At 40.9% G+C, this 24545-nt stretch overlaps 1 protein-coding gene across 18 annotated transcripts in view; it reads left to right on the forward strand.

Annotated features, from left to right (window-relative positions):
- The window catches only part of SIPA1L1 (signal induced proliferation associated 1 like 1), a 410731-nt gene that overhangs the window by 363364 nt on the left and 22822 nt on the right, over positions 1-24545 (forward strand). For 17 of the 18 annotated variants that reach the window (XM_073011118.1, XM_073011126.1, XM_037984201.2 and 14 more), the window contains 4 exons: positions 6447-6593; positions 10468-10592; positions 13309-13427; positions 17897-18339. In XM_073011118.1, coding sequence (XP_072867219.1) covers positions 6447-6593; positions 10468-10592; positions 13309-13427; positions 17897-18339 — 834 coding nt within the window. Of the gene's footprint in view, positions 1-6446; positions 6594-10467; positions 10593-12807; positions 12871-13308; positions 13428-17896; positions 18340-24545 lie in introns of all 18 variants that reach the window. The other variant, XM_073011132.1, reaches the window with a different exon arrangement.

A 24545-nucleotide genomic window follows, 5' to 3' on the forward strand; every position in this document is an offset into this window, starting at 1 on the left:
TTGACTTAAAGTCACCGGACTCTGAAGGCTTCTCTTTTCCACTTCTTGCAGGAAACAGCATACTCTGGCATCCATATCAGGATTAGAGTTGATGTGATTTGCAAGTTCACATTTTTAGATGGTACTGCAACGGTGGTTCCTATTCAGGCATTCAGGAAATGGACACAATGGCTTCAGTTTGGTACACCTCCCAGTTCCCCATCGTTTACAAACTCCCGAGTGACCCAGGAATGGGAGGAGGATGCTCCAGCACTGTGTCCTGAAGAGCTCCGGCTCTTCAGTTACTTACTCATCATTCCGTGGGCCTCGAAATTAGCTATTCTGCACTCACTCTAGGGAAATGTTTCCATAACGGCTTCCTTTCTGCAGGGCCACCTGTGTATTAGTGTGAGCTGCCTGGAAACTCCTAGAAGCACCAGGAGTGTAGGCTGTGCTGTCCAGGGGCCGTGCTTTGCATCCTGGCTGTGCTACTGCGAGCGTGTGGCAGTGGGCAAGGTCCTGTCCTTCTGCACTTTAACATCCCCATGAGTTAAGTAGCTCACAGCCCCACCTCTTAGACTCTGTGAAGATCAATTAGGATAATCCCTTATCAAAAATGCTTGGACCAGAAATGTTTCAAATTTCAATTTTTTTAAAATTTTGGGCATATTTGCATTAATCTTATTGGTTGAGCATCCCAAATTTGAAATCCAGAATGCTCCAATGAGCATTTCCTTTGAACGTTATATTGGCCCTCAAAAAGTTTTGGATTTTGGGGCCAAGTGCGGTGGCTCACACCGGTAATCCCAGCCCTTTGGGAGGTTGAGGCAGGTGAATCACCTGAGGTCAGGAGACCAGCTTGGCCAACATGGCGAAACCCTGTCTACTAAAAATACAAAAATTAGCTGGGCGTGGTGGCAGGCGCCTGTAATCCCAGCTACTCAGGAGGGTGAGGCAGGAGAATCACTTGAACCTGGGAGGAGGAGGTTACAGTGAGCCGAGATCACACCACTGCACTCCAGCCTGGGCAACAGAGCGAGACTCTGTCTCAAAAGAACAGGATTCCCATGATCTAGTCCGAACAGCTGGTAGGAATTATGTGGTTAGAAAGCCAGTAGTAATTCTGTTCACAAAGTACACAACAGGAAGCGATGAAAAGACAGGCATGAGTTGCTTGAAGTCGATCAGACTACTCTGGATATAGCACCCAAATTACATCAACTTGAATCATTGTAGAGATTTTTCTTTTTTTTTTTACATAATTCCTAGTTGATATACATGGCTGAAGACAGAAGACTTTAACTTGGTCCTGTTCCCTGGTTGGATAGCATTTTAATTGCTAAGTTGTGGTAAAATGCTGTGCTTAATTATGGACTCCAGCATTTAATTTGTCCATCACTACTGCTATTTGAAATGCTTTCAATTGTTTATACCACCAGCTCACTGTTTGCACTTGGGTTACTGAGGGCCTTATGTCCTTGTACATATCTCACCTTGGAATAAAAAATAAGAAATAGAATAGACATGTAATTAATCCTACCTAATCAGTTAGGAAAATATTTTACCATCAACTTCTCACTTAGAATTCCATTCCCCTAAGTTGATAAGTTGTAATCAGTCATAATCTGCAGTGATCAGTTTACTAGGAATCTATTAATGTTGGCACTATATATGTCATCCTATAGGTGTGCAGGGCAGGGGTGGTTGTGTTAGAAATCCGTGTGTGTGTGTGTGTGTGTGTGTGTGTGTCAGCTCTCTTTTCTCTTTTAGCCTGGTGTGAAACTACTTCTGGAAGAATGAAGGACGTATCTTGGACCATCTCTTCCTAAATGTCCAACCCTTTCAACTCTTTTTTTCACTGCAGTGAAATGCATTGTATATAAATGAAAATCTGGTGTTAAGTGTAGTATTAAGTGTAGTCAAAAGACTGTGGAAATAATGTCTCTTGATGGTGATGATCATGACTTTTTCAATTGCTGCATTCTTAGTACAATAAAAAAAAGCCCTAGTGTTTTATCAGCAGAAGGAAGCCCCAGAGAATGTTTGGTATCAGTTATTTTTAAAATGTTTAGTTATTTCTTGACTAAATTTGTAAAAATGTAGGGAAGAAAATCTTCTGAAATTAATGCTAAAAAATTTACAGAATTCCTCTCTGACAGTGACGAGAGCATTCTTTAAAAAGAATATTGCCCGTATTCAACAGAATGGAAAGATCTCAGAGCAATTGAAAGAGGTATTAATCTTCGTCCTCTAAACCTATTGGGACATTAACATCAGACATTTGGGGGTCTTTAAGACTAACCAGAAAGATCTGGATTTATCTCAAAAGAGAAGAAAAGACTCTGTGATCTTGCTGTAACTTCACTAGACTCAGCAACCCTTAAAACAGAGTACACTTGTGAGGTGGGTTGGGATGGACAGAGATCCAGGAGGCCAGTGTGCTGGTTTTCCTATGTGAGCCAATGTGAGAGGTGCTGCTCCCAGTTCTTGAAGCACCTTTTCAAAGTGGCAGGATAGCAATCAGCCCAACTTCCAATAATGATCAGCCTCAGGCTATCTCTGCAGAAGTAGACTGCCAGTACCCAGACAGGTGGCAGTGCCTCCCACTCTCCCACTAGGTCTGTTCTTAAATAATATTTGTGTGATAGTATCAAACTCAGAGTATTTGGAAAAAATAGTAAGTCATCAGAATAAGGGCTAATTCTGATTTTTTCTTTGCCTACCATACATACATCTAGAGTCATAAAAACATTTGGGTGGCATTCCATCAGTTGCTCTATGTGTGTGAACAGTCCGAAAACAAAGCCACTATTGAGTTATATAAATGCAAAAGAGGGATGCGAATGAATGCCAGCCTTCTGAAAATGCTATTTTTTCACTTTGGGATAACTCCAGTAACCAAATAGAATTTTCTGATACATTTGCCAAATAAGAAAGCTGAGGTTGAGAACTAGCCTGAGGTATCTTAGCTTAATATACGTTTTGGAGAGCAGGGTAAGAAAAGCAGCCTCTAAATACAAATGTAAAGGTTACATCTTGACTTTTCCTTTGGAATTAGGTTGTAACTTCCTCATAGAAGCATAAACATTTCAACGTTTACTGTAAATATACCTCACTGGCATTATTTGTTTACTACCCCTAAGTCAAAAAGTCATCAGACCCCTACACGTTGCATTAATCTTCACTGGGTTAACATGCCACTGCTGTCTCCTTTTTGCTATTTTTCTGTAACACCTCCTCCCCTTTGCAGTAAGAAAGTCAAAGCAGCTATGAAGTGAAACTATATTTGAAGTTTCTCTCTATTATGTGTGTATAAGAGCCAAACTCTTCAGGTTAAAAGGAATGTGGTATTTTGTTACATTTGGATTCATGTCATTCCTTAAGCCTTACTTCGTTTTCTTTTTCATAACCAACTCCTCCCAGTCCTACCCCTTCCACATCACTTCACAATTAATTACTTTAGAATAATAGTGAGAAATTTGCAATATGTCTCAGTGGAAAAGAGTAAAGAGAAACCCATGTTATGGTACCCAGATAAATGTCTTTGTTTTCTCTTTTCAAAACACATTACCTGAAGTAGAGATGAGCTAGTATCCCACTAGTCTGTGGCCCCGCCATACCTGTCCCACGCATACCCTACTTTGAGACCTGGCAACCTAATGACAGTGCCAGTGGGTGGTTGGCCCATATTTCTCACAGTCTGTATAGCAACAGCAAGATCAATGATGATAACAGGAAGACTTTAGAAACCCTGCCTCTTTTTCTTCTCACCACATTTCCTGAACACTGACATCCCAAGTCTCCCTATTTGCCCCATTTCACACTAGTTAGAACAGGCATTGTCCTAAGTTCTCTCACCATCATATGTAAGATTGATGATACTCACCTGGGTGTCTGGGCTTAGATATAATTCTATCACCTGTAACTCCATCCCTTTTTCTTGCATTTTAGAAGGCATATTAATTTTCAGTCTGTTACAATTGCTTTTATTAAATTATTCACAAATTTTGGCACTTCATTATTAGTGACCAACTGTTGTTCACGTGATCTAGCCCCACCATAGTTGAGAACTCCTGACTTGGGGCATCTGACATAACTATGGTACTTGTCCTATCCCCCTTTTCTTCTTCATTTTCTACACCACTGATAGGGATCCTCCTTCATTCAAAACACATGTTAAGCACTCAGAGATATAAAGATAAATAAGGCTCAGTCCTGGCCCCTTAAGGACAGAGTCTTAATTCACGTTAGGGGAGACAAATACACATAAAATAACCATTCTGTATGACATGGTGTAATGGTGCAAAGAACAGACTGTCATGGGATTTGAGGAGATTCTAATCTATGAATTCAGAGCGATGATATTGGAATCAGGCCTTTTTATGTGAGTAGCAAAGGAAGAAGGCATTCCAGGCAGAGAGAAAAAGATGAATAATAGTGTAAATGGGCGGAGTCTGAGAACTGGGCCACCTCAACTATCTCTAGAATGTAGGGTGTGTGGAGCCATTAATGGGGATGGAGATGAGGATGGGGTTTGGTCAGATGGTTCAAGGCCTTAAAGAGAGTCTCGGGGATTTGGTCCTCTATTCTATAGGCAAAGGGAAGCTTTGAATAGGCTTTTAGCAGTCAGATTGATGAAGAGGGTGGGTTGGGGCTGCTGGAGGAATGAGGTGGAGAGAGCCTGGAAATTGAGAGACCTATTGGGACACTTGTACTGACCCAGGCTGCAGGTGAGAGAACTCAGAAGCCCTTCAGCAGGTTGGAAACTAGATAGCTTCTTTGTCTTTGTGTTTTTAGGACCAGCATCAGGGTGCCTGACACACAGTTTGTGCTCAGTAAATAGTGGTTGAACTTAATTAACCCAATTGACTATGGAAAGTAAAGAAAGAGGAAGGGAAAAAAATGGCTTCACCATGTTTAGCTTGACTAGTCACATGACTTGCAGTCTCAAGTTGTCCTGTGAATAAAGCCATTATGTAGCACCAAAAAAAAAAGATGTTTATCTTGAGATAACAAATATAGGAAGGACAGTGTGGGGTGCTGGAGAGTGGGATAAAACGTGTTAGTCTTGAAAAGGTCTGATTTGGATTGCTGGTGAAGGGTGTCCAGTCGACATGTTTAGGAGACAGCCGGAGACAAATCTGGGCTCTCAAGTCAGATCTGCCTCTTGGGCATGGATTATTTTGGGAGTTGTACTTTTTAATATCTATCCTTATTCTTTTTCTATTAGCAAAGCTTCTCAGCCTCCTATACCTGACGCCCCATCCTGCCCTACTCAGAAGATAAAGAGGCACTGTGGGACAGGGCCTCTGCCGGTGAAGCAGCTTCTGTCTCAAGGCTTCAAAACTTTGACTTGCCTTAGGATAGCTTTATGCGCAAAGTTGTTTGAGCATGCAAACCCATTGCAAACTGTCTTATTTAAAAAAAAAAAAAAAAAAAAGCAGGCCTTCTCTAGGGGACAGCAGTAGTTTAGCATGGAGTGCAGCGGAATTAGAGTCTAGAGACCTGGCTTGTTGTGAACTTGAACGATGACTTAGATTTCACTTCCTAAGTTATAAAATGGAAATTACCTCCCCTGCCACAAGAGTCAAGTGATTTGTGCCAGCATTTGCTTCTGAAATAAAATACCATTGTTACTAAGGGTTAGCTTAAACCTAGTCACAACTGTCAGCACAGTGTCACTTACTCATATCCCTGTGGTTGCCATGTTGCCTACTAGAGTAGAGGAGGTAGAGGGGAAAAATATGTCTGTCCTGACCACAAAGCTATGGTTTCTGCCTTGACAGCCAGTTGGCAATGTGAAGGACCCGTAACTTTAGAAACAGATACATGAGGTGCCCATGTGGAGCGCACTTCTACTGTGATATTATATATATTCAGTAATTTTAGTTAAATTCACCAACTGTGGTTTTAGGCATTTTTTCATGGAGGTTTTTATATGGTGATACTACTACCAACCAAAATTATAAATACTAAATAGCAAAATCTGAATATTCATTCCAGACTGTGAATAATAAAATTGGAAAACAAAGAAGCATACAAAAAGTGTACCAGTGTTACTATGGTCATATACTCTGGTAGGACTAGTGTGAGAAACTGGAATTAATTGCTATGTTAATGTCACTTGGGTTCAATTATCTTCTGCTCTGCCATACTAGGAAACTGCATAAGCAATTTAGCCCATTGAATTCTGGCAGCTTTTGGAAGCATACATGTTTTCTAGATCTTTTTTCCCCTTTATTTTTTGACACCCACCCCCCTTCCCCCGCCCAAGGCAGTTTTCCAGCTGTTCCCTGAGGGAGTCATTTTATGGGGAAGTTTCTTTTGTAGGCTTCCAGCTGGCTTCATTTTCACTATCTCCATGAAGTCACTGTTTTTGTCACATTTATATGATTTTATCCATCATGCATTGCCTTGGGATTTTCCCTTTGAATTGTTGACTTCATGTTTTTGTATTGCACATGCAGGCTGTCTCCTGGTTCGGACATCTATGTGACGGTCTCATCCATGGCTTTAGCAAGATCCCAGTGTCGGAACTCCCCTAGCAACCTGTCTTCATCCAGTGACACTGGTTCTGTGGGGGGCACTTACAGGCAGAAGTCCATGCCCGAAGGGTAGGTATGCGTTTGTCCGTTGTACGTGGTCCCTGTTGGCGTCATTTCTTTCATCTGTACTCAGACATGTAAAATGACTTCTATTCAGCCAGCCTTGATCAATTTGTAGACAGACAAAAGAGAAAATGTAGTTAATAATCCAGATAGAAAAATGGCTTCATGGCTGGTTTAAACTACTTCTTAGGAAGTTTATCATCATCTAGCCTCTACGAAGAACTCAGTGGCAAAGAAATCAAATTGCATTAGTTTGTCCATTGTATATATTGTTTAGTTTTACAGTTCAGATTTTGTCACTTCTTATTTACTCCAAAGTGGAAACAACACCTGTACAAGTTTAGGATGGGAATAAGAGGGAGTTAAAAAGCAAAACTGTTGAAAAGACACAGGGCCTGTTCCATCCTCCTTGGAGATTTATTTCTGGACCATACACTTTGAGGAGTTCCGACCAGGCAGGGCAGATCCAAAGAGAGGGCCTGTTGGGGGCTGCACCGGGGGTGGTGGAGAATGAAAGAACACACACAAAGACAAAGACACACAGAGAACATGGCGGCCGCACTCAGAGCCTCCGCCTCACTTTATTTATACTCCATAAACCTCAGGTCAGCAGAAAGAATGCAATGCAAAACAAACTTTCTTTTCCTACATGTAACCTTCTACTCAGTACCTTGTTTCTATATTCTTTCTTATCTACCCGCCTTCTTGGCGCCTACGGGAGTTCATTAAAAGTTCAGTTGGAGATACTGTCCTTGAGCCCTATCTATTCTCAGCATACTGTTTTCAAAGGCCCCTGCAAGGGCCCAGGTAAATGAGGAGCTCGGAGACCACGTGGGAGAAAGAACTGAGGATGTGCAAGCTGAGGATGAGAATTATATGGAGGTGAGGAGGCCACAGTAGCTTTCTTCCAGCACTCTTAGATTGGGGATCATACTTGTCTGTGAGGACAACTGAGGCCAGTAAATGAAAGTTACAGAGAGGCCAGGCGCGGTGGCTTAAGCCTGTAATCCCAGCACTTTGGGAGGCCCAGATGGGCGGATCACAAGGTCAGGAGATCGAGACCGTCCTGGCTAACATGGTGAAACCCCGTCTCTACTAAAAAATACAAAAAATTAGCCGGGCGTGGTGGCGGGCGCCTGTAGTCCCAGCTACTCGGGAGGCTGAGGCAGGAGAATGGCGTGAACCCGGGAGGCGGAGCTTGCAGTGAGCTGAGATCCGGCCATTGCACTCCAGCCTAGGGGACAGAACGAGACTCTGTCTCAAAAAAAAAAAAAGAAAGTTACAGAGAAGAAGGGTCCAGCCTATTTTGAGGAAGATATTTCAAAGCTGTCAGCCTGCCCTGGAAAGAACTGGATGACCTCATGAGGCAGAGTCCTTGGTCATTGAATGTGTTTCATATGTCAGCCAAATAATTAGTTAAAACTCCTTCAAATCTAAGTGTGACTCTTAAACTACTAAATACTTCTCTGGACAAAGAACAATTAAGCTCTTCAAAAACAGGACCAAGTAAAATTTAGAACAAGTTTTATCTTAGCTCCTCAGGACTGGGTATCCCTTATACTCTGGCATACAATAAACTGGGGATGGGGGCATATATGAGAAATGAAATTAAAAGTTCATCAGATGAAAATGTTTTCCAAAGCAGAGTTTAAAGATAGTCTTACCTTATTGTTTATTTAAAACCAAAGGGCCAGAAAAATGTCCAGCTTTAAGTTCAGAGGTTTAAAAGGTTCAGAGGTTTAAAAGTTTATACTGCTACCAAAAAATAAAAGCAAGCTGGGCACTGTGGTCCCAGATACTTGATAGGCTAAGGCAGGAGAAGGTCCCTTAAGGCCAGGAATATGAGTCCAGCCTGGACAACATACGCCTGTCTCTTAAAAAATAAAAAAGTAAAAGCCTGATTAGAATCCATTTCTAACTTGCATCTCCATGCCTTTTAAAAAAGTCTTAGTAAAAATTTAGAATAGGATCACAAATAGGTATATTTACTCTTGTGAATGAAACAAGGACCCTTAGGGAGGAGATGGCGAAAAGTGTAATTGTGAGTCATTTTTTTAAATGACCACTTTAACCAATTAGAAGTTTTCCTAAATCAAGGATTTTATTTTTAATAAATGCTACATCAGTATGTGAGATAGCTTTGCTTAGTAAGCCTTGTGATGGAGTATGTAAATGAAAAGCATTTGTGAAACAGTAACTGGGGAGATGATATAATAAGAGTTTTATTGGCTGGGCGCGGTGGCTCACGCCTGTAATCCTAACACTTTAGGAGGCCGAGGCAGGTGGATCACGAGGTCAGGAGATCGAGACCATCCTGGCTAACACGGTGAAACCCTGTCTCTACTAAAAATACAAAAAATTAGCCAGGCATGGTGGCGGGCACCTATAGTCCCAGCTGCTCAGGAGTCTGAGGCAGGAGAATGGCGTGAACCCGGGAGGCGGAGCTTGAAGTGAGCCAAGATTGCGCCACTGCGCTCCAGCCTGGGGGCCAGAGTGAGACTCATCTCAAAAAAAAAAAAAAAAAAAAAAAAATGAGTTTTATTAAGATAAATGTTTTTCTAGCCCCTTCTACTTTGCAGATGCTTTATATAGATTTTTCTCCTTGGATTCTTATAATGAAATTGCCGTTTTTACACATAAATTGAGGCAAAAATTCAGTGACTTTGTTCAGTCATATTTGGTGGGGGTTGGAACTTGGCCCCAGGTCTTCCTATTGATTATCTCCTGCCTTTCCGGTGTACTACTTCCTGGTTTTACCCATATATGTATCAGCCTATAGCAAGGAGACACCCACGAGCATCAGTTCCTCCAGGCCCATCTCAAGCCATCCTCCCACCTCAGCCTCCTGAGTAACTGGGACTGTAGTGGCCACCACCCCCGGCTAATGTTTTTATTTTTTATAGAGCCTGGGGTCTCACACTGTAGCCGAGGCAGGTCTCGACTCTTGTCCTCAAGTGATCCTCCTGTCTCTGCCTCCCAAAATGCTGGGATTACAGGCGTGAGCCACTGCTCCTAGCCCGTTTGGTCTTTTATGGTATAGATTATGCATAAGTTCATTAGTAACCACATAGAAATTAGTAAATTTCCATATGAATGTTTAAATTCTACACTCTGGCACTTTTTCATGGGCTCAGTCAGTATTTAATTTGTTGATATTGCTAGTCAAGGCATATGCTTTAATTAAGCATGTATTATTATTTTACAAAGGGAAAAATAAAACTGGCTCACTAAATAGGTAAATGTTCTTTCCAGAAATAAACATTTGCCTTTATTTTTTGCCAGTTTACCTGCTTCCAAATTGCCCTTCCCAAAGGCAGTTTAAAATTTATACAGTTTGAACATGGTTTCTACATGATCTAAATGATAGTAATCTTTGTATTTCAGACCACAAAGCAAGTACTCAGAAAATACTTGTTCCAAGAACCACTGACTTAATGATTTAGTAAACTACAAAGTTAAGAGGAACAAACCTCCACAATATACCATTTGGAAGATATATATGGAACATTAATATTTAGATTGTGAACTTTTTCTTTTGGCTGTGAATAAGTCTGAACTTGGCTGTACGAGGGCTTAGAAAATTCTGGTTTCTTACACTACATACCTCAGGTTAGCTCAGTCCTAATGGCTTCCGCCCTCATTGTTACAAGTTTGTTTACATAGCATTCATACCTTTTTGAGCAGAGTGGTGTATATTGACCACAACATACACATTTCCACACCCACATAAACACAAACCAGGGTGTGTATACAAGTACAGACACGTAAGCAAAAACCAGTAGTGCCTGTCATTAAAATTTAGTTCATTACACCCAGGACTGCCTTCCCCTCATGGGTAAGGTCCCTGATGTTGTCTTTGCCTTTGCGGAAATCACCATAGGTTTGGAGTGAGCCGTAGATCCCCAGCCTCCATTGACAGACAGAACACCCAGTCAGATATCGGTGGCAGCGGAAAATCCACACCTAGCTGGCAAAGAAGTGAGGATAGCATTGCTGACCAGATGGGTAAGTAATCAATTTCTACAAGAAGCAAGTTGCTTTTACAAGGTGACTTAGGTCACCTCTTGATGATGTTATCAAAACATTGTTATAAAAGACAGCCCTAGTTAATAAATATGAATTAGAATTAAGTCTCTTAGATTATGTATAAGTGAAAGCAATAAATAAGACCTAAGAGAAAAGGAATTCTAAGTGACCCCAAATTCAAAAGTGGAAAGGGGATAGGAATTATTTTCAGCACCTAAATTAAAACACCAGACTACCAAACTAAGTGCCTTCCTCCTCCTTGTTAATTTGTTTTTGCCTAGAATAAGTACCTTGAGAGATTGCTTGGTATACTTCATGTCAAGTTAAAAAACAAGACTATGAACAAAGTGGGAAAGAGATACAATTATTGTTTAGTCATATCTGTAGCTTGCTTAGAATCTCTTTCCTCCCTGATGTGCTTTTAAAAAAAATTCTTCTCACTCTGCTATTAAGCTGTCAGCTAAGGAAATGTCTTAGCAGTATGAAACAGCTGGGTGGAAGAGATTTGCATTAGCAAGCTCGCGCCCGGATTTCTACTGCATAGCCCTTTCTTTCTATATATGTGTTGTTTCACAATGATACCATAACACTAGTTGATACAATAACATTTTGCCATGAAACAAGATTTTCAACACAGGAGCCTCAGGGATTTGGTACCAACGCAGTTGATGCATCATTAACGTGAATCTAGATTGTTAGACTGTTGGATTTTTTCCTCCTTTATTTAATCTCTAGTTGCATCAATGTAGGATAAAAAAGGTGTACATTTCAGGGCTGAAAAAGATAACCTTATAAGACAAGACCCATCTGTTAATCTTCTCTGCAAATTCATTGTTCTGTCCTGTTTTAATGACTGTGCCCAAGTAAATGTACTAACCATGGACATAGCAAGGAGTGGAGATATATTCCACCGAGACAGGGGTTGAGGAAGAGAAATGGAGTTCCTAGGTTCTGAAGATATGCTTTGTTCCGGTAGCTTCAGTGAGATGTGCCTTGTTATTGAAGCCATCTGTCATTCTCTACTCTTATCCCACCCACCCCCACACAGAAAACCTGAGCATATTCTGGTCTGCTTTTCTACTCTTGACAGAATGTTTTAAATCCCATATGTTTTGATACTGTTGAGATGGTAATGACACATGTGAAAAGGATCCCTTCTTCAGCATGACTTTAGCAACTTTTTTTGGCTCCTGGTGCAGGTTTTGAACAAGGCTGCCAGCAAGCCCTTTGTGAGGCGTGCAGTGTCATGCCTGCTATACTCGGGAAGTCACACAGTGTGTGAAGGGATGGAAAGGGTAATTACAAGGTTCTTCCTAGACCCCGTTCATTCTCTCACACTAACCTCCCTCTGGTCTTTTTTTCCCTGCATCCACTTTACTTTAGTGGCATCCCACTCTTCATAGATAAGACTTAAAAATGAATGTAGGTGAATTTTTAAAACGTATTTGTTTATCTTTTTTGTAAGGTACTCCTTTTTTAAAAATAAGATACCCCTGAAGTCTGCCAAAGAAACCTTTCACCACAGTACAAGAGGTCCAAGTGGTGGCCTTTCACCATTGAAAATCCAACCCTTCAAATAAAATGTTAAAATAATTTTTAAAATAATTTTTGATATCCCAGCATTCCAGAAAAATAACCCAGCCTTTCCTAACTGTCACATTAGATGGAATCAGAAGGCTTAGCTGGTATAAGCCATTCCAGGGAGAAGTCAAGAAAAATAATTGTTGCATTTTTATTACTCAGTACCCAATATTGAGTATATAATGGGCTGACCTTTCTCTACTCAGTTTATAAGAACAGCATTCTCTAATGACTTGCACTGATTGAGAATGTTTACGAGGTTCTTATTGGTTGGGCATCAGTGTATTGTATCAACAGGTACCCTCCTGACAGTGGAGACAGGAGTTTAGCTTACTGACTTGGCTCACTTACCTTTATGGCTGTTTGCTTTTCTACCTCTGCTTTTGGAAATGGTTGAGAGTCAGAATCAAGGAGTATTTTGCCCTGTCCTCTACGTGTTAGGAAGGGTGTTTCAGAGGCCCAGGATTCTTGCTATTAGCTATAGTGGTGTTATGGAGGATAAATTCTTTATCTCTCACTTTTGGAACCCCATCTTGAACGCCAGCTTGGAGTCCCAAAGGAAGCAATTGTTTTAAGTAAACTAGTTGCTGTGTGTCTTTTCTGTTGTGCTCAGCTTACAGTTATAGAGGACCTCAGGATTTCAATTCTTTTGTCCTCGAGCAGCATGAATATACAGGTAAAATATTTCCAAAGTGTCATGGTAAGTAACACGTGATTGCATCCATGCCTGTCTAGGTAATGTAGACCAAGCTAGGTTAGCCACACTTGGCAATGAATGAATTTCATAAATTTAATTCATATAATCCAAATTTTTCCCCCAAACCAAAAGTTGATTCTGAACTTTGCTGCGTTGTTCATGGCCTTTGGTTTGGTGGTACTTGGCTATGCTAATGTGTATGACGTGACAAGTTGTCACCAGCTGCAAGCTTTATCCATCAGCCACTTAAGTTTCTGACCTGCTGTCTATCATATAGACTCTTAACAAGCTTACTGCTGAAATGCAGAGTTTGCCGGTCAGTGAACTGAAAGATGCAATGGCAAGCCATCTTCATTTGTCACCATGTGCTTGTTTCTGCTTAGTGCCTGCACCATAATGTCCTATGCTGTATTCCAGAGCCAACATGCCATCTCCCAGCAGTATCAAAGGTACTGCCAGCTTTCCGAGAGAGCCCCAGTGGGAGATTAATGCGGCAGGATCCCGTGGTTCATTTGTCTCCAAACAAACAAGGGCATGTAAGTTAACTGTAAACTTAAAAAAATATTAGATTCCTAGCAGTGTACCTTCCTTGCACTGTGAAAATCCTCTGCTGTTTTCTCTACATGGCCAAAGAGGAAATCATTCTGGCAAGGGTGGTCGTTTGCTGCCATGGCCTTGCAGTTTCTGCTGCTATGGCCTTTCAATTGCTTTGAGATAAATTGTAACTCCTCATTGCTGTGCTTCTGCCACACCCACAGTTCTGGTCATCTGATTCAATCACTAACAATCCTGGAATGTTAGGAATGGAAATGTATTAGAAGTTGATTTTATTTGCTCACACAATTGCAAGCATGAGGTGTGGTTAGAGTGTGAGTCCTGCTCCAACCATGGGAGGACTCCAGCAGGACTGATGCTCCAACCATATCTTTGACTCTGCTGCAGTAAAGGAGGAATAGGAGACAGCTTCCCCTGTGCCTCCTCTACCGCTTCTCTTATCTTTCATAGCCATACACATTTCATCCTTTTGCTATAGTAATACACACTTCCTTCTCACTTACAGTAAAATTGGGAATATGAGGTTATCATTCTCCAACCCCGCTCTTATTCTTTTTTTTTCTCACTCTTCTTCCCTGATACTGCTATTGGGATGGGACACCCTCCCCATGCGGTTGATTTCCTTGGTGTGTCTGTTCACTGGAATGTGTATGTTTATATTCACGTCATTCTATAGAATGAGGAAATACTGTATTTCATGCTTACTAGTTCACTATGGAAGATGCCCAGAGAACTTTAAATGAGAGATGCATGTAAGTTTTGCTGTAGAAAAATGAATATTGGGCCAAAAAAAACAAGGGAGAGTGAGCATGCCCTGCACTTTGCTCTGAAGAAAAAGATTTGCTGAGGAAAACCTTTCTTTTTTTTATTATTATGAGATGGAGTCTCGCTCTGTCACCCAGGCTGGAGTGCAGTGGCGCGAACTCAGCTCACTGCACCCAGCCTACTGAGCAGAATCTTTCTATGAGGAAAATATTTACTGAGACGAGTTGTGACAATGTGATATTGTCACAATTCTACTTGTAAATGATAGATTATCCCAATTGATCTATAAATTTCTCCTCATTAATAATTTTTATACTGATTACATGATAAAATAATATTTTGGACAGGTTGGGCTAGATAAAATATATTATTAAAATTAATTTCACATGTTTCTTTTCTACTTTTTAAAATTTGGCTACTAGAAAATTTAAAATTACATGTATAGTTCCCATTATGTTTCTGTAGAAATGTATTATATACTTTACACTCTTGGTACATCTCAATTCAAACCAGCCATGTTAGAAGTACTCAATAGCCACACATGACTAAGGGTCACCAGATTTCCCAGCACAGGTCTGGAGCTAAAGAAGTTCTATCCTATTAAGAATAAATGAAGGTTTTATTACAGCACTTAGTAAGTTGTTATTGAGGAAAACTAGAGTAACACCAATAAAGTAACTGGGATTGATTCTTTTTTCAAGGGGAAGAGATGTTTCACTTTGAGATGAAACTGGTGGCTGGGTGCGGTGGCTTACCCCTGTCCTGTAATCCTGGCACCTTGGGAGGCTGAGGCAGGTGGATCACTTGAGGTCAGGAGTTCGAGACCAGCCTGGCCAATATGATGAAACCGTCTCTACTAAAAATACAAGAAATTAGCCAGGTGTAGTGGCACACACCTGTAGTCCCAGCTCCTCTGGAGGCTGAAACAGGAGAATCGCTTGAACCCAGGAGGCAGAGGTTGCAGTGAGCTGAGATCATGCCACTGCACTCCAGCCTGGGCGACAGAGCAAGACTCTGTCAAAAGAAAGAAAGAAAGAAAGAAAGAAACTGGCATATCCTACTCCTGCCCCTCCCCTTAGCCAGTGAAGAGCCTGCTCCTTCCTCCACCAAAAGACACACACACAAACACATGCACACACGCAGTTCCTTCTCTCTTCTTTTCTCTTAATCTCCATCATCCGGACTTCCTGCCTCCCTCTAATTTAAAATATTACTTTATTCAGATATCTTTTAAATTCTTATTTCTTTGGGAAATTCTATAAAATGTTCTTTCTAAGCATCTAAGCCAGCATATGGAAAGAGTTCCATACACTTTTTAAATTGAGATATAATTCACATACCATAGTATTTACCCATTTAAAATATACCATTGTATTTACCCATTTAAAATGTACCATTGAGTGGTTTTTAGCAGCGTATTCAGAGTTGTGCGGCCAGCACCACCTGATTCCTGGGCATTTTCATCACCACCACCGACTGCTTGTCATCCCCTCAAAGACCTAGACAGTCACCAGTTTGTCTCTCTGGATTTGCCTACTCTGGACATTTCATACAATGAAATTATACAATATGTGGCCTTTTGAGCCTGGCTTCTTTCGCTGATTATGTTCCCAAGATTCATCCATGTAGCATGAATCAGTATTTCATTCCCTTTCATAGCTGAGTAATATTCCATTTTATGGATATACCCTATTTTTAAATCCATGTATTAGTTGATGGACATTTGGATTTTTTGTTTGTTTTACTTTTTGACTATTATGAATAATTCGGCTGTAAACATCCATGTACAATGAAACACGCATTTTTATTTCTCTTGGGTATATACTAACATAGAATTGCAGCTGTTTTTCCATAGTTACCACCCCATTTTATATTCCCAACATTGCCAACGTTCATTATCATCTGCCTTTTTGATTATAGCCGAAGTGGCATCTCATTGTAGTTTTGATTCATATTTCCCTAATAACTAATGGTATTGAATATTTTTTGATGTGCTTGTTGGACATTTGTGTTTTGTTTTGTTTTGTTTTTTTGAGAAATGACTATTCGAATCATTTGCCCATTATTTAATTGGGCTGTTTGAAGCACAAAAGTTTTAAATTTTTATGACGTCCAATTTATTTTTTTATTTTGTTTCATATGTTTTTGTTGTCATAGCTAAGAAACCGTTTTGTAACTGGAGGTCCTGAAGACTTACACATGTTTTCTTGTAAGAGATTTATAGTTTTAGCTTTTACATTTAGATCTTTGATCATTTGTGAGTTTATTTTTCTATGTGGTAAGGATCCAACTTTATTCTTTCCTTTTTTTTTTCTTTTTTTTTTGAGGCAAGGTATCGCTCTGTCACCCAGGCTGGAATGCAGTGCAGTGGCATAATCTCAGCTCACCGTAGCCTCAACCTCCCGGGCTCAAGTGATCCTGCCACCTCAGCCTCCTGTGTAACTGGGACTACAGGCAGGCACCACCACGCCCGGCTAATTTTTGAATTTTTTGTAGAAATGGGATTTTGCTGTGTTACCGAGACTGGTCTTGAACCCCTGAGCTGAAGCAATCCACCTACCCTGGCCTCCCAAAGTGCTGGGACTAGTGCTCTTTTCACCCGACTTCCTAAGTGACCCAGACAATTAAACCCCAGCTAACCCCCTAAACACCCAACCTCATATTAAACCTGAATGGTACTTTTTAGTTTCATACGCAATTCTATGATCTATTCCTAACAAACTAGGAGGCATATTAACACTTCTGTTATCAATCCTTATCCTAGCACTCATCCCCGCACTATAGGCATGAGCCGCTGCCCCAGTTCCAACTTTATTTTTTGCATATGAATATTCAGTTCTATCACCATCATTTCATGATAAACCTAATTTTTTTCCCATTGAATTACCTTGGCACCTCTGTATAAATTTTACCTCAAAGCGTGTCTTAGAAGGCTGTCTCCTAAATAGAGGCTAGTTGGGGAAGGAGAGCTCTCTAGGAATAAGTCTTATATTCAGCCTTCTATTTACTCTGAACAAATAGGGCTTTTAGAATTAACATGCTTTCTAATTATAATCCCTTTGGAAATGTCATTTCCTTTCTTTTTTTTTTTTTTTTTTTAAGACAGAGTTTCGCTCTTTTTGCCCAGGCTGGAGTGCAATGGCGCATCTGGGCTCACCACAACCTCCACCTCCTGGGTTCAAGCGATTCTCCTGCCTCTGCCTCCCGAGTAGCTGGGATTACAGGCATGTGCCACCACCCCGGCTAATTTTGTATTTTTAATAGAGACGGGGTTTCTCCATGTTGGTCAGGCTGGTCTTGAACTCCCGACCTCAGGTGATCCACCTGCCTCGGCCTCCCAAAGTGCTAGGATTACAAGCATGAGCCACCGTGCCCGGCTTCCTTTCTATTTTAATATACTAAAACTTTAATGACAATTTAAATTTCTTCCTATTAGTATTGATACTTTAGCATAAATCAAATAATGAAAAACAAGATTGAAAAAAAAAACACACATTTCTAGTACTCTTTGCCATGGATACTTCTGAGTGGACTAGAGTGACATAGGTTCCCTGTCTTACTGTGACTTGTCATTATTGGAACTTTTAGGCCTTCCTAACTAGAAACTCATCACAGTGTCATTTCTGTTATTCTGTTGTTCAGGAAGCAAAACTTTGCACTCAAATAAATCCTGCTTCTCTTGCAGTCTGATAGCCACTACTCGAGCCACTCCAGTAGCAATACTCTCTCCAGCAATGCGTCGAGTGCCCACAGTGATGAGAAGTGGTACGATGGGGACCGCACAGAATCCGAACTCAACAGCTATAACTATCTGCAAGGCACCTCTGCTGACAGTGGCATTGACACCACCTCTTACGGCCCCAGCCACGGCAGCACAGCCTCCCTGGGGGCTGCCACATCATCACCTCGCTCAGGGCCAGGCAAGGAGAAAGTGGCACCCCTATGGCACAGCTCCAGTGAAGTAATCTCCATGGCAGATCGGACTTTGGAGACAGAGAGCCACGGCCTGGACCGGAAAGCAGAGTCTTCCCTGAGCTTAGACATACACAGCAAGAGCCAAGCCGGCTCGAGCCCTCTGACAAGGGAGAACAGCACCTTCAGTATAAACGATGCTGCTTCCCACACAAGGTAACCACCCTTCCCCGCTGTCTCTCCGATGCCCAGCGCAGACTTAAGCCCAGTTCCCTGGCCTCGGCCCACTTTACTTTGCTCAGTCGTGTATAAGAAAACGAGGTTTTTCTGCAGTGACAATTTATTTTTGTATGTTTAATGTCTTTTACTTGCCTTCAAAATACTTTAATCCTGCAATTTTAGTGCATTATTTTAAACTGTGAGAAAATTTTGCAGATTCATTCTTTTTTAAGTTGGATTTGATTTTTTTTTTTTTTTTAATTTTCCTGGCTACCACAATTTGAGAGGAAATTTGTAATTTTGTAATGTTGGCTTTTGGTGAGTGATAGGGAATATATACTGGGACAAGCTTTTGAAGACTACGTTTTTAAAATACTGACCATATTTTTAAAAGAAAGGGGTCTTTTCTGAGTAACAGAGCATCGTTTATGATGCCAGGCACATCCTTTACATGCCTCTCTAGCCGAGAACCTCACTTACCTGATATTTGCATAGTAACTTTTTTTTCAGTAATTGGCTCCTGGCAGCGATGGGTTGAGAGTAGGGGATGTCCAACACAAACGTGTAGCTAAAATTAGACACACCTTTCAGAATAGGGAAGTACACATTCCCCTTTATTCTTGGAGATCACACCTCTAGATAAAATAGATACTATTTGTCAATTCCTCTTGATTTGAGCCTAAAATCCCAAATGTGACAAGATCCATATAGAGAAGAAGGATTCCATCACTGTCTTTTTAGGCCTGTTAATCTGTGTGTGCTTTCTCCTTTTACCTTCAGTTGTTGTCAGTCATTGATCAATGTGTGAGAGCATCTAGCCTTGCTATCTTCTGGGTCTGTTATGATTATGACCTCAAGAAAAGTAGTAAAGGCTGGGCATGGTGGCTCGCACCTGTAATCCCAGCATACTGGGAGGCCGAGGTGAGCAGATCACTTGAGGTCAGGAGTTTGAGACCAGTTCGGCCAACATGGTGAAACCCCATCTCTACTAAAATACAGAAATTAGCCGGGCATGGTTGCGCGCACCTATAATCCCAGCTACTTGGGAGGCTGAGGCAGGAGAATTGCTTGAACCCGGGAGGCAGAGGTTGCAGTGAGCCAAGATCATGCAGCTGCACTCCAACCTGGGCAACAGAGTGAGACTCTGTCTCAAAAAAAGAAAAAGAGAAAGAAAGAAAGAAATAGAGAAAAAAGAAAAGAAAAGAGAAAAATAATAGAGAGGCTTAATTTAGTTTTTATTTTTCAAATGGAAATCCAGGCCCATAATCTGTCACTAAACCCCAGATAACCTTAAGGAGAGAGGACATCCTCTACTTAATTTCTGCTTAATTTAGATTCCTTTCACTTGACCAGCTAAGTATTCCGTTTTCTCATGGAGTTTCTATCATTACTTATCATTGAGTTTCCCTTCATTTAAAATGTCAGGCCCCGTGGTATGAAGCTGAAGCCTTTCACGAGTGTTGTTTCTGTTTACTGCTACCACATTGCAGATCTCAAAATGGTGGTGATAGGTCTGGAAACTCATGGCCTCCAAGCAAAATGAAATTGAGAAAGTAGTCTCAGTATTCTTGAGTACTATGTATTCTGTTCCACAATTAAGATAGTAGATTGTTTGATGCAAATGGTGTAAGAGATGTGTTTGCCAAAGTAGAACAGGAAGTGGGCATCAGATGCCATAACCATATAGACAGAATCACACAAGACACTCGCTGGCTGTTCTTGGCACATCCCCATCTGAGTAGATTGTGCATTGACTTAGAACATTTTGCAGATCTGAATAGTTTCTCTCTGGTTTTTAAGTTTAGTTTGACTCCTATTTCTTTGGTTTTCAATCTGTCGTTTTGAAAAGAGGATGCCTTTTTTTAAGAATATCTTCCATCTGAAAATATTTCTCTGGTCCAATGTGATGGCAGAAGAAAGTTGGTTATAGAGATCTTGTCTTAAATGGCATCACCATGGAGTGAGGTTGGAAAGAGCTGGGCCCCTGAAACCAAAGCACAGAATGTATGGCTGTCCCATTATCTAACAAATCCCAGGGGATCAACAAAGCTCCCTGAAAAAAGCACCTGAGTTTGCATTATCTGAATGTGCTGACTGGAGCTGCCTAAAGGCCTCAAAGGATTATCTAAATTTTCTGCTTCTAACTGGAAGAATGCAGAATCATTGAAATCATCCTTTAGAAATAACTCTCCTATTGAAAGTCAAACTTACTAGAGAAGAGAAGAATGTGGCCGTTCAGGGAGGGTGGCAGAGCTTCTCACCCACTCATTTGTTGAGTGACATTCATTTCTAGACTCTGGTAAGTAGGGATGTTTTGAGACTTTGGTATGTTGATCTTGGCAGAGTGAGTTGGATAATCAGAGCTTTAGCAGCCTGCCTTTTCTGGAGGAAAGGGGACTTAGCCACCAAATGCACATTGCTATAGAAAAACTAAAATCACAGCAAATTAGAGTGTTTGTGTCCTCAGAAGACAGGAGCAGCAATTAATGTAGAGATATCTTGACAGTGCTTAAAAGAGCTTGTACCTGGGACTCAGTGACAAAGTCTAAATTACAGTGATTAAGTTTCACTGCATCTTTCTGGCTGGGCTCCATTCCTACCTCCTCTGTCCTCTAGTTTCCCTCTTGATGATCATGCAGATTTTGTGTAGCTCCTCATGAGAACTGCATCAATACAGGTTGGTAATTATGTAGAGTTGCTATATTTGAATGTCATTACACATACTGATAACTTTCTATAACTAAAAAAGTCTATCACTTGCTCTAAATTATTGCTCCCTAGAATATGTGTATCTATGAAGCTTGGAAATTTAGGGAGAAAATTTATTTTATTTTATTTTTTGGTAATGGATGTTTCACTTTCAGATCTTAAAATAAACCACTAGAAAAAAAAATGATTAGTGGTAAGCCTAGGAGAGGTGAAGATAGTAGTAATTTAAGGACGTTCTTACCAGCAGCATTCATTTTCTTCTTAGGGTTCTGGCCTTGGCAGTAGGCAGTGCCAGTTTGTGTGGCAATCAAGGACCTCCTTAGTCAGTCCAGAATGCTCTAGTCCTGCTGACCAGTGCTGTTTCAGATGTTGGAGCTTAATTTAAGACCACACGTGAGAAAGCTAAAAGCCCTGCCTCAGGCTTGCACATAGACATCTCTTCTGTAACGACTGCCTGACTTGTTTTGGTGTCCACGGTTGTTAGCCTGCCATTCTCCAGGTCTCCAAACTGGCTTCCTCTTGCTTCCCTAAGGCCCCCTCAGATACCTGTAGCCAATTACTACCCACTTATGTGATCACATATACCTTTTTACTGCCATCCAGTCAGTACAAGAGGATTTGTCACCCAATATGTTCATCCTAAGTATATTTCCATAGACTGTGCCAACATGAACATAATAGATTGATACTCAATACATGCCAATGAGCAAATAGAAATAACTAGCTGGGCACGGTGGCAAGCGCCTATAGTCCCAGCTGCTCAGGAGACTGAGGCAGGAGGATCATTTGTGCCCAAGAGTTAGAGGTCAATCTGGGCAACATAGTGAGATACTGTCTGAAAAAAAACAAAGAGTAACTTTTCTTTTACATTTTTTGCCTGATGACTCAATAAACCAGTTCAAAAGTTACATAAATCCTCAACTCCTGGCTCCTGGAAAACCACTATTTTGAAGGTTATTGTATAGATGCATCAGTATTTGCACAGAGCTGCAGTGCTTCTAGGTGTAGTTATGAGAGCGTACATAGAGTCCTTGTGTAGCATGAAGTCTTAGTAAAGTCATGTCTACATAAAAGTTTTTAAACTCTATCAAGTATGACAAGGAAGAACTTCAGAACAGCTTCTTTGCAAATATCAGTCAGGATCTAGATATATGTTGGTCAGTGTCTGACATTATCACTGGAAGAACTGGTTAAAGACCAAGAAAAATGCCTGCCCACAGTTGTCAGCACAGTTCCATTTCATGAATGTGCTTTTTCTGGTTGACCTAATAAGTTAACTGTTCATTCCACAAAAGCTGTGTTTCTTGAGAGTTGAGGAAAAGAAAGCCTTCGTGTGTGTGGTTTACATTGAACATTAGGACTGCCTCAGGCTACTCTGGCACACTGGGCGGTCTGTATGCCTCCGTGTATGCCCTGGTGTGTTTAAATTTTGTTCTCTGCACCCTCGTTGTCATCCTGTGTATGTAAGAAATATGCCTTCCGTCTTTGTTTGGAAGTTACTTAGTTGTCTTTATCTGTAACATTTCCTTCTCTAAATCTTTTCTGCCTGGAATTTTTTTTTAAGTTACTAACAGTTAATTGCCTCTCTTTTATATTTATTCCTTAAGATGAGAATGTTGTTTTTCTGAATATTATGGACTAACTCAGAATTTGAAAGTTCAACCTCTGAAATAACAAAACCAGAACTTCTCTTAAGAGATGTGGTTAGCTCTATTTGCCTTAGCCTAGGTTGTGGGTATGGATCATTTAATTGGTAGTTTTTGCTTTGTGTCACTGCACACAATGAACATTCACGATTATGTAATATCTTGCTGTTACACAGCAGAACTCCAGGTGATCTGGCCTAAGCGATCTTGCCACACCTCTTCCAGCTTTTGGGGGGTGAGTGGTTATTTTATCCAGAACCAGTTACTTCTAGTAACCTCAAAGACTGAAAACTAGAACCACCGAGGAAGAAAGTTCAAGTGAACCTTGAGAAAATGAGCCCTCTGTCAAGCCACAGATGCTTGATGCAGATCTCACTAACAAAACATTTTTTACTTTGTTCTATGAAGCAACTAATCCATTCATTCAGTTGATATAGCAAGCCCAAATTCTTCAAGTGTCATTAAATCATAAGGCCAAAAGGAATTCAGAAAGGGCAGAGAGCCCATTCTTTGTCATAGGTAAAGCATTCTACCAGGGTGAGAATTCATACAATTGCTTTATTGGTGGCGGGGCCGGGGGGGGGGGGGGGGGGGATGAAAAAAATAATCTCAAGAGATTTCACAGCTTTTCTCTCTCTCTCTCTCTGTCTTTTAAGACAGGGTCTCTCATTTTGTCACTCAAGCTAGAGTTCAGTGGTGGCCCTGCAGCTCACTATAGCCTCGACCTTCTGGGCTCAAGTGATCCTCCCGCCTCAGCCTCCTGAGTACCTGGGACTACAGGCATGCACCACCATGCTAAGCTAATTTTTAATACTTTTGTAGAGACAGGGTCTCACCATGTTGTCCAGGCTGGTCTCATACTCCTATGCTGAGGCAGTCCTCTCACCTTGGCCTCCCAAAGTGCAGGAATTACCAGCATGAGCCACTGAGCCTGGCCCACACAACTTTTCTAAATAATTTCAGTATATAATAAGTCCTCTCCCTTTTCAATATTTAATTCCATTCCTCTAGCTACAGCTCAAATACACAATTAAGAGATAATAATTTTTTTTTATGAGCTGAGTGTTTTCTCAACATGAAGACTTTTGACATCTAAGATTCTGAGAACATGTGGTTGGCCCTTTTTGCCTTAACCTAGTTATTGGACGTAGATTATTGACTATAAGGTGTTCATTTGCAAAAAAAGAAAGAAGGAAAATTTGGTATAGCTCTCTACCCCCAGGCAAGTTGAGAGAGGAACATAGGGAAAATAGATTTGGAACTTGAGACCCTGGTTCAAGTCTCAGTTCTACCACTGATCAGCTATGTGGCCTGTGGCCAGTTGTACCATTTCACCTGGCTTGTCCCTCATCTGTAATCTAGAAGATGGCATATTGGCCATGGAATACACCGTAGGATCTTAAGGTGCACAAATTAAACAGATACAAGCACATGGTGACAAATGAAGATGGCTTACTATTGCATCTTTCAGTTCACTGGCCAGCAAACTGCATTTCAGCAGTCAGCTTGTTCAGTCTACACAATAGACAGCAGGTTAGAAACTAAGTGACTGATGGATAAAGCCTGCAGCTGGTAATGTGCCGTGTCATACACATTAGCATAGCCTAGTACCACCAAACCAAAGTCCTGTTCCACCTACTAAATGGCTGTTTTTATATGTTTGTTGAAAATAAAAAAGATTATCAAATGTATTACAGACTGTAAATGTCATTTTAAGACCAAAGGCTTTTTGTCATTTCCTTTTGTAAACTCTTCATCACCTGCCTTAACACTTTTCTAGTGACTTTTCTTTTAACAGGCAGGTATCTCCCACAGTTCTTAGAACTACACTTTGTGTGTTTCATCCTA

Source organism: Chlorocebus sabaeus, chromosome 24 (genome assembly GCF_047675955.1).
Source record: "Chlorocebus sabaeus isolate Y175 chromosome 24, mChlSab1.0.hap1, whole genome shotgun sequence".
NCBI lineage: Eukaryota > Metazoa > Chordata > Mammalia > Primates > Cercopithecidae > Chlorocebus > Chlorocebus sabaeus.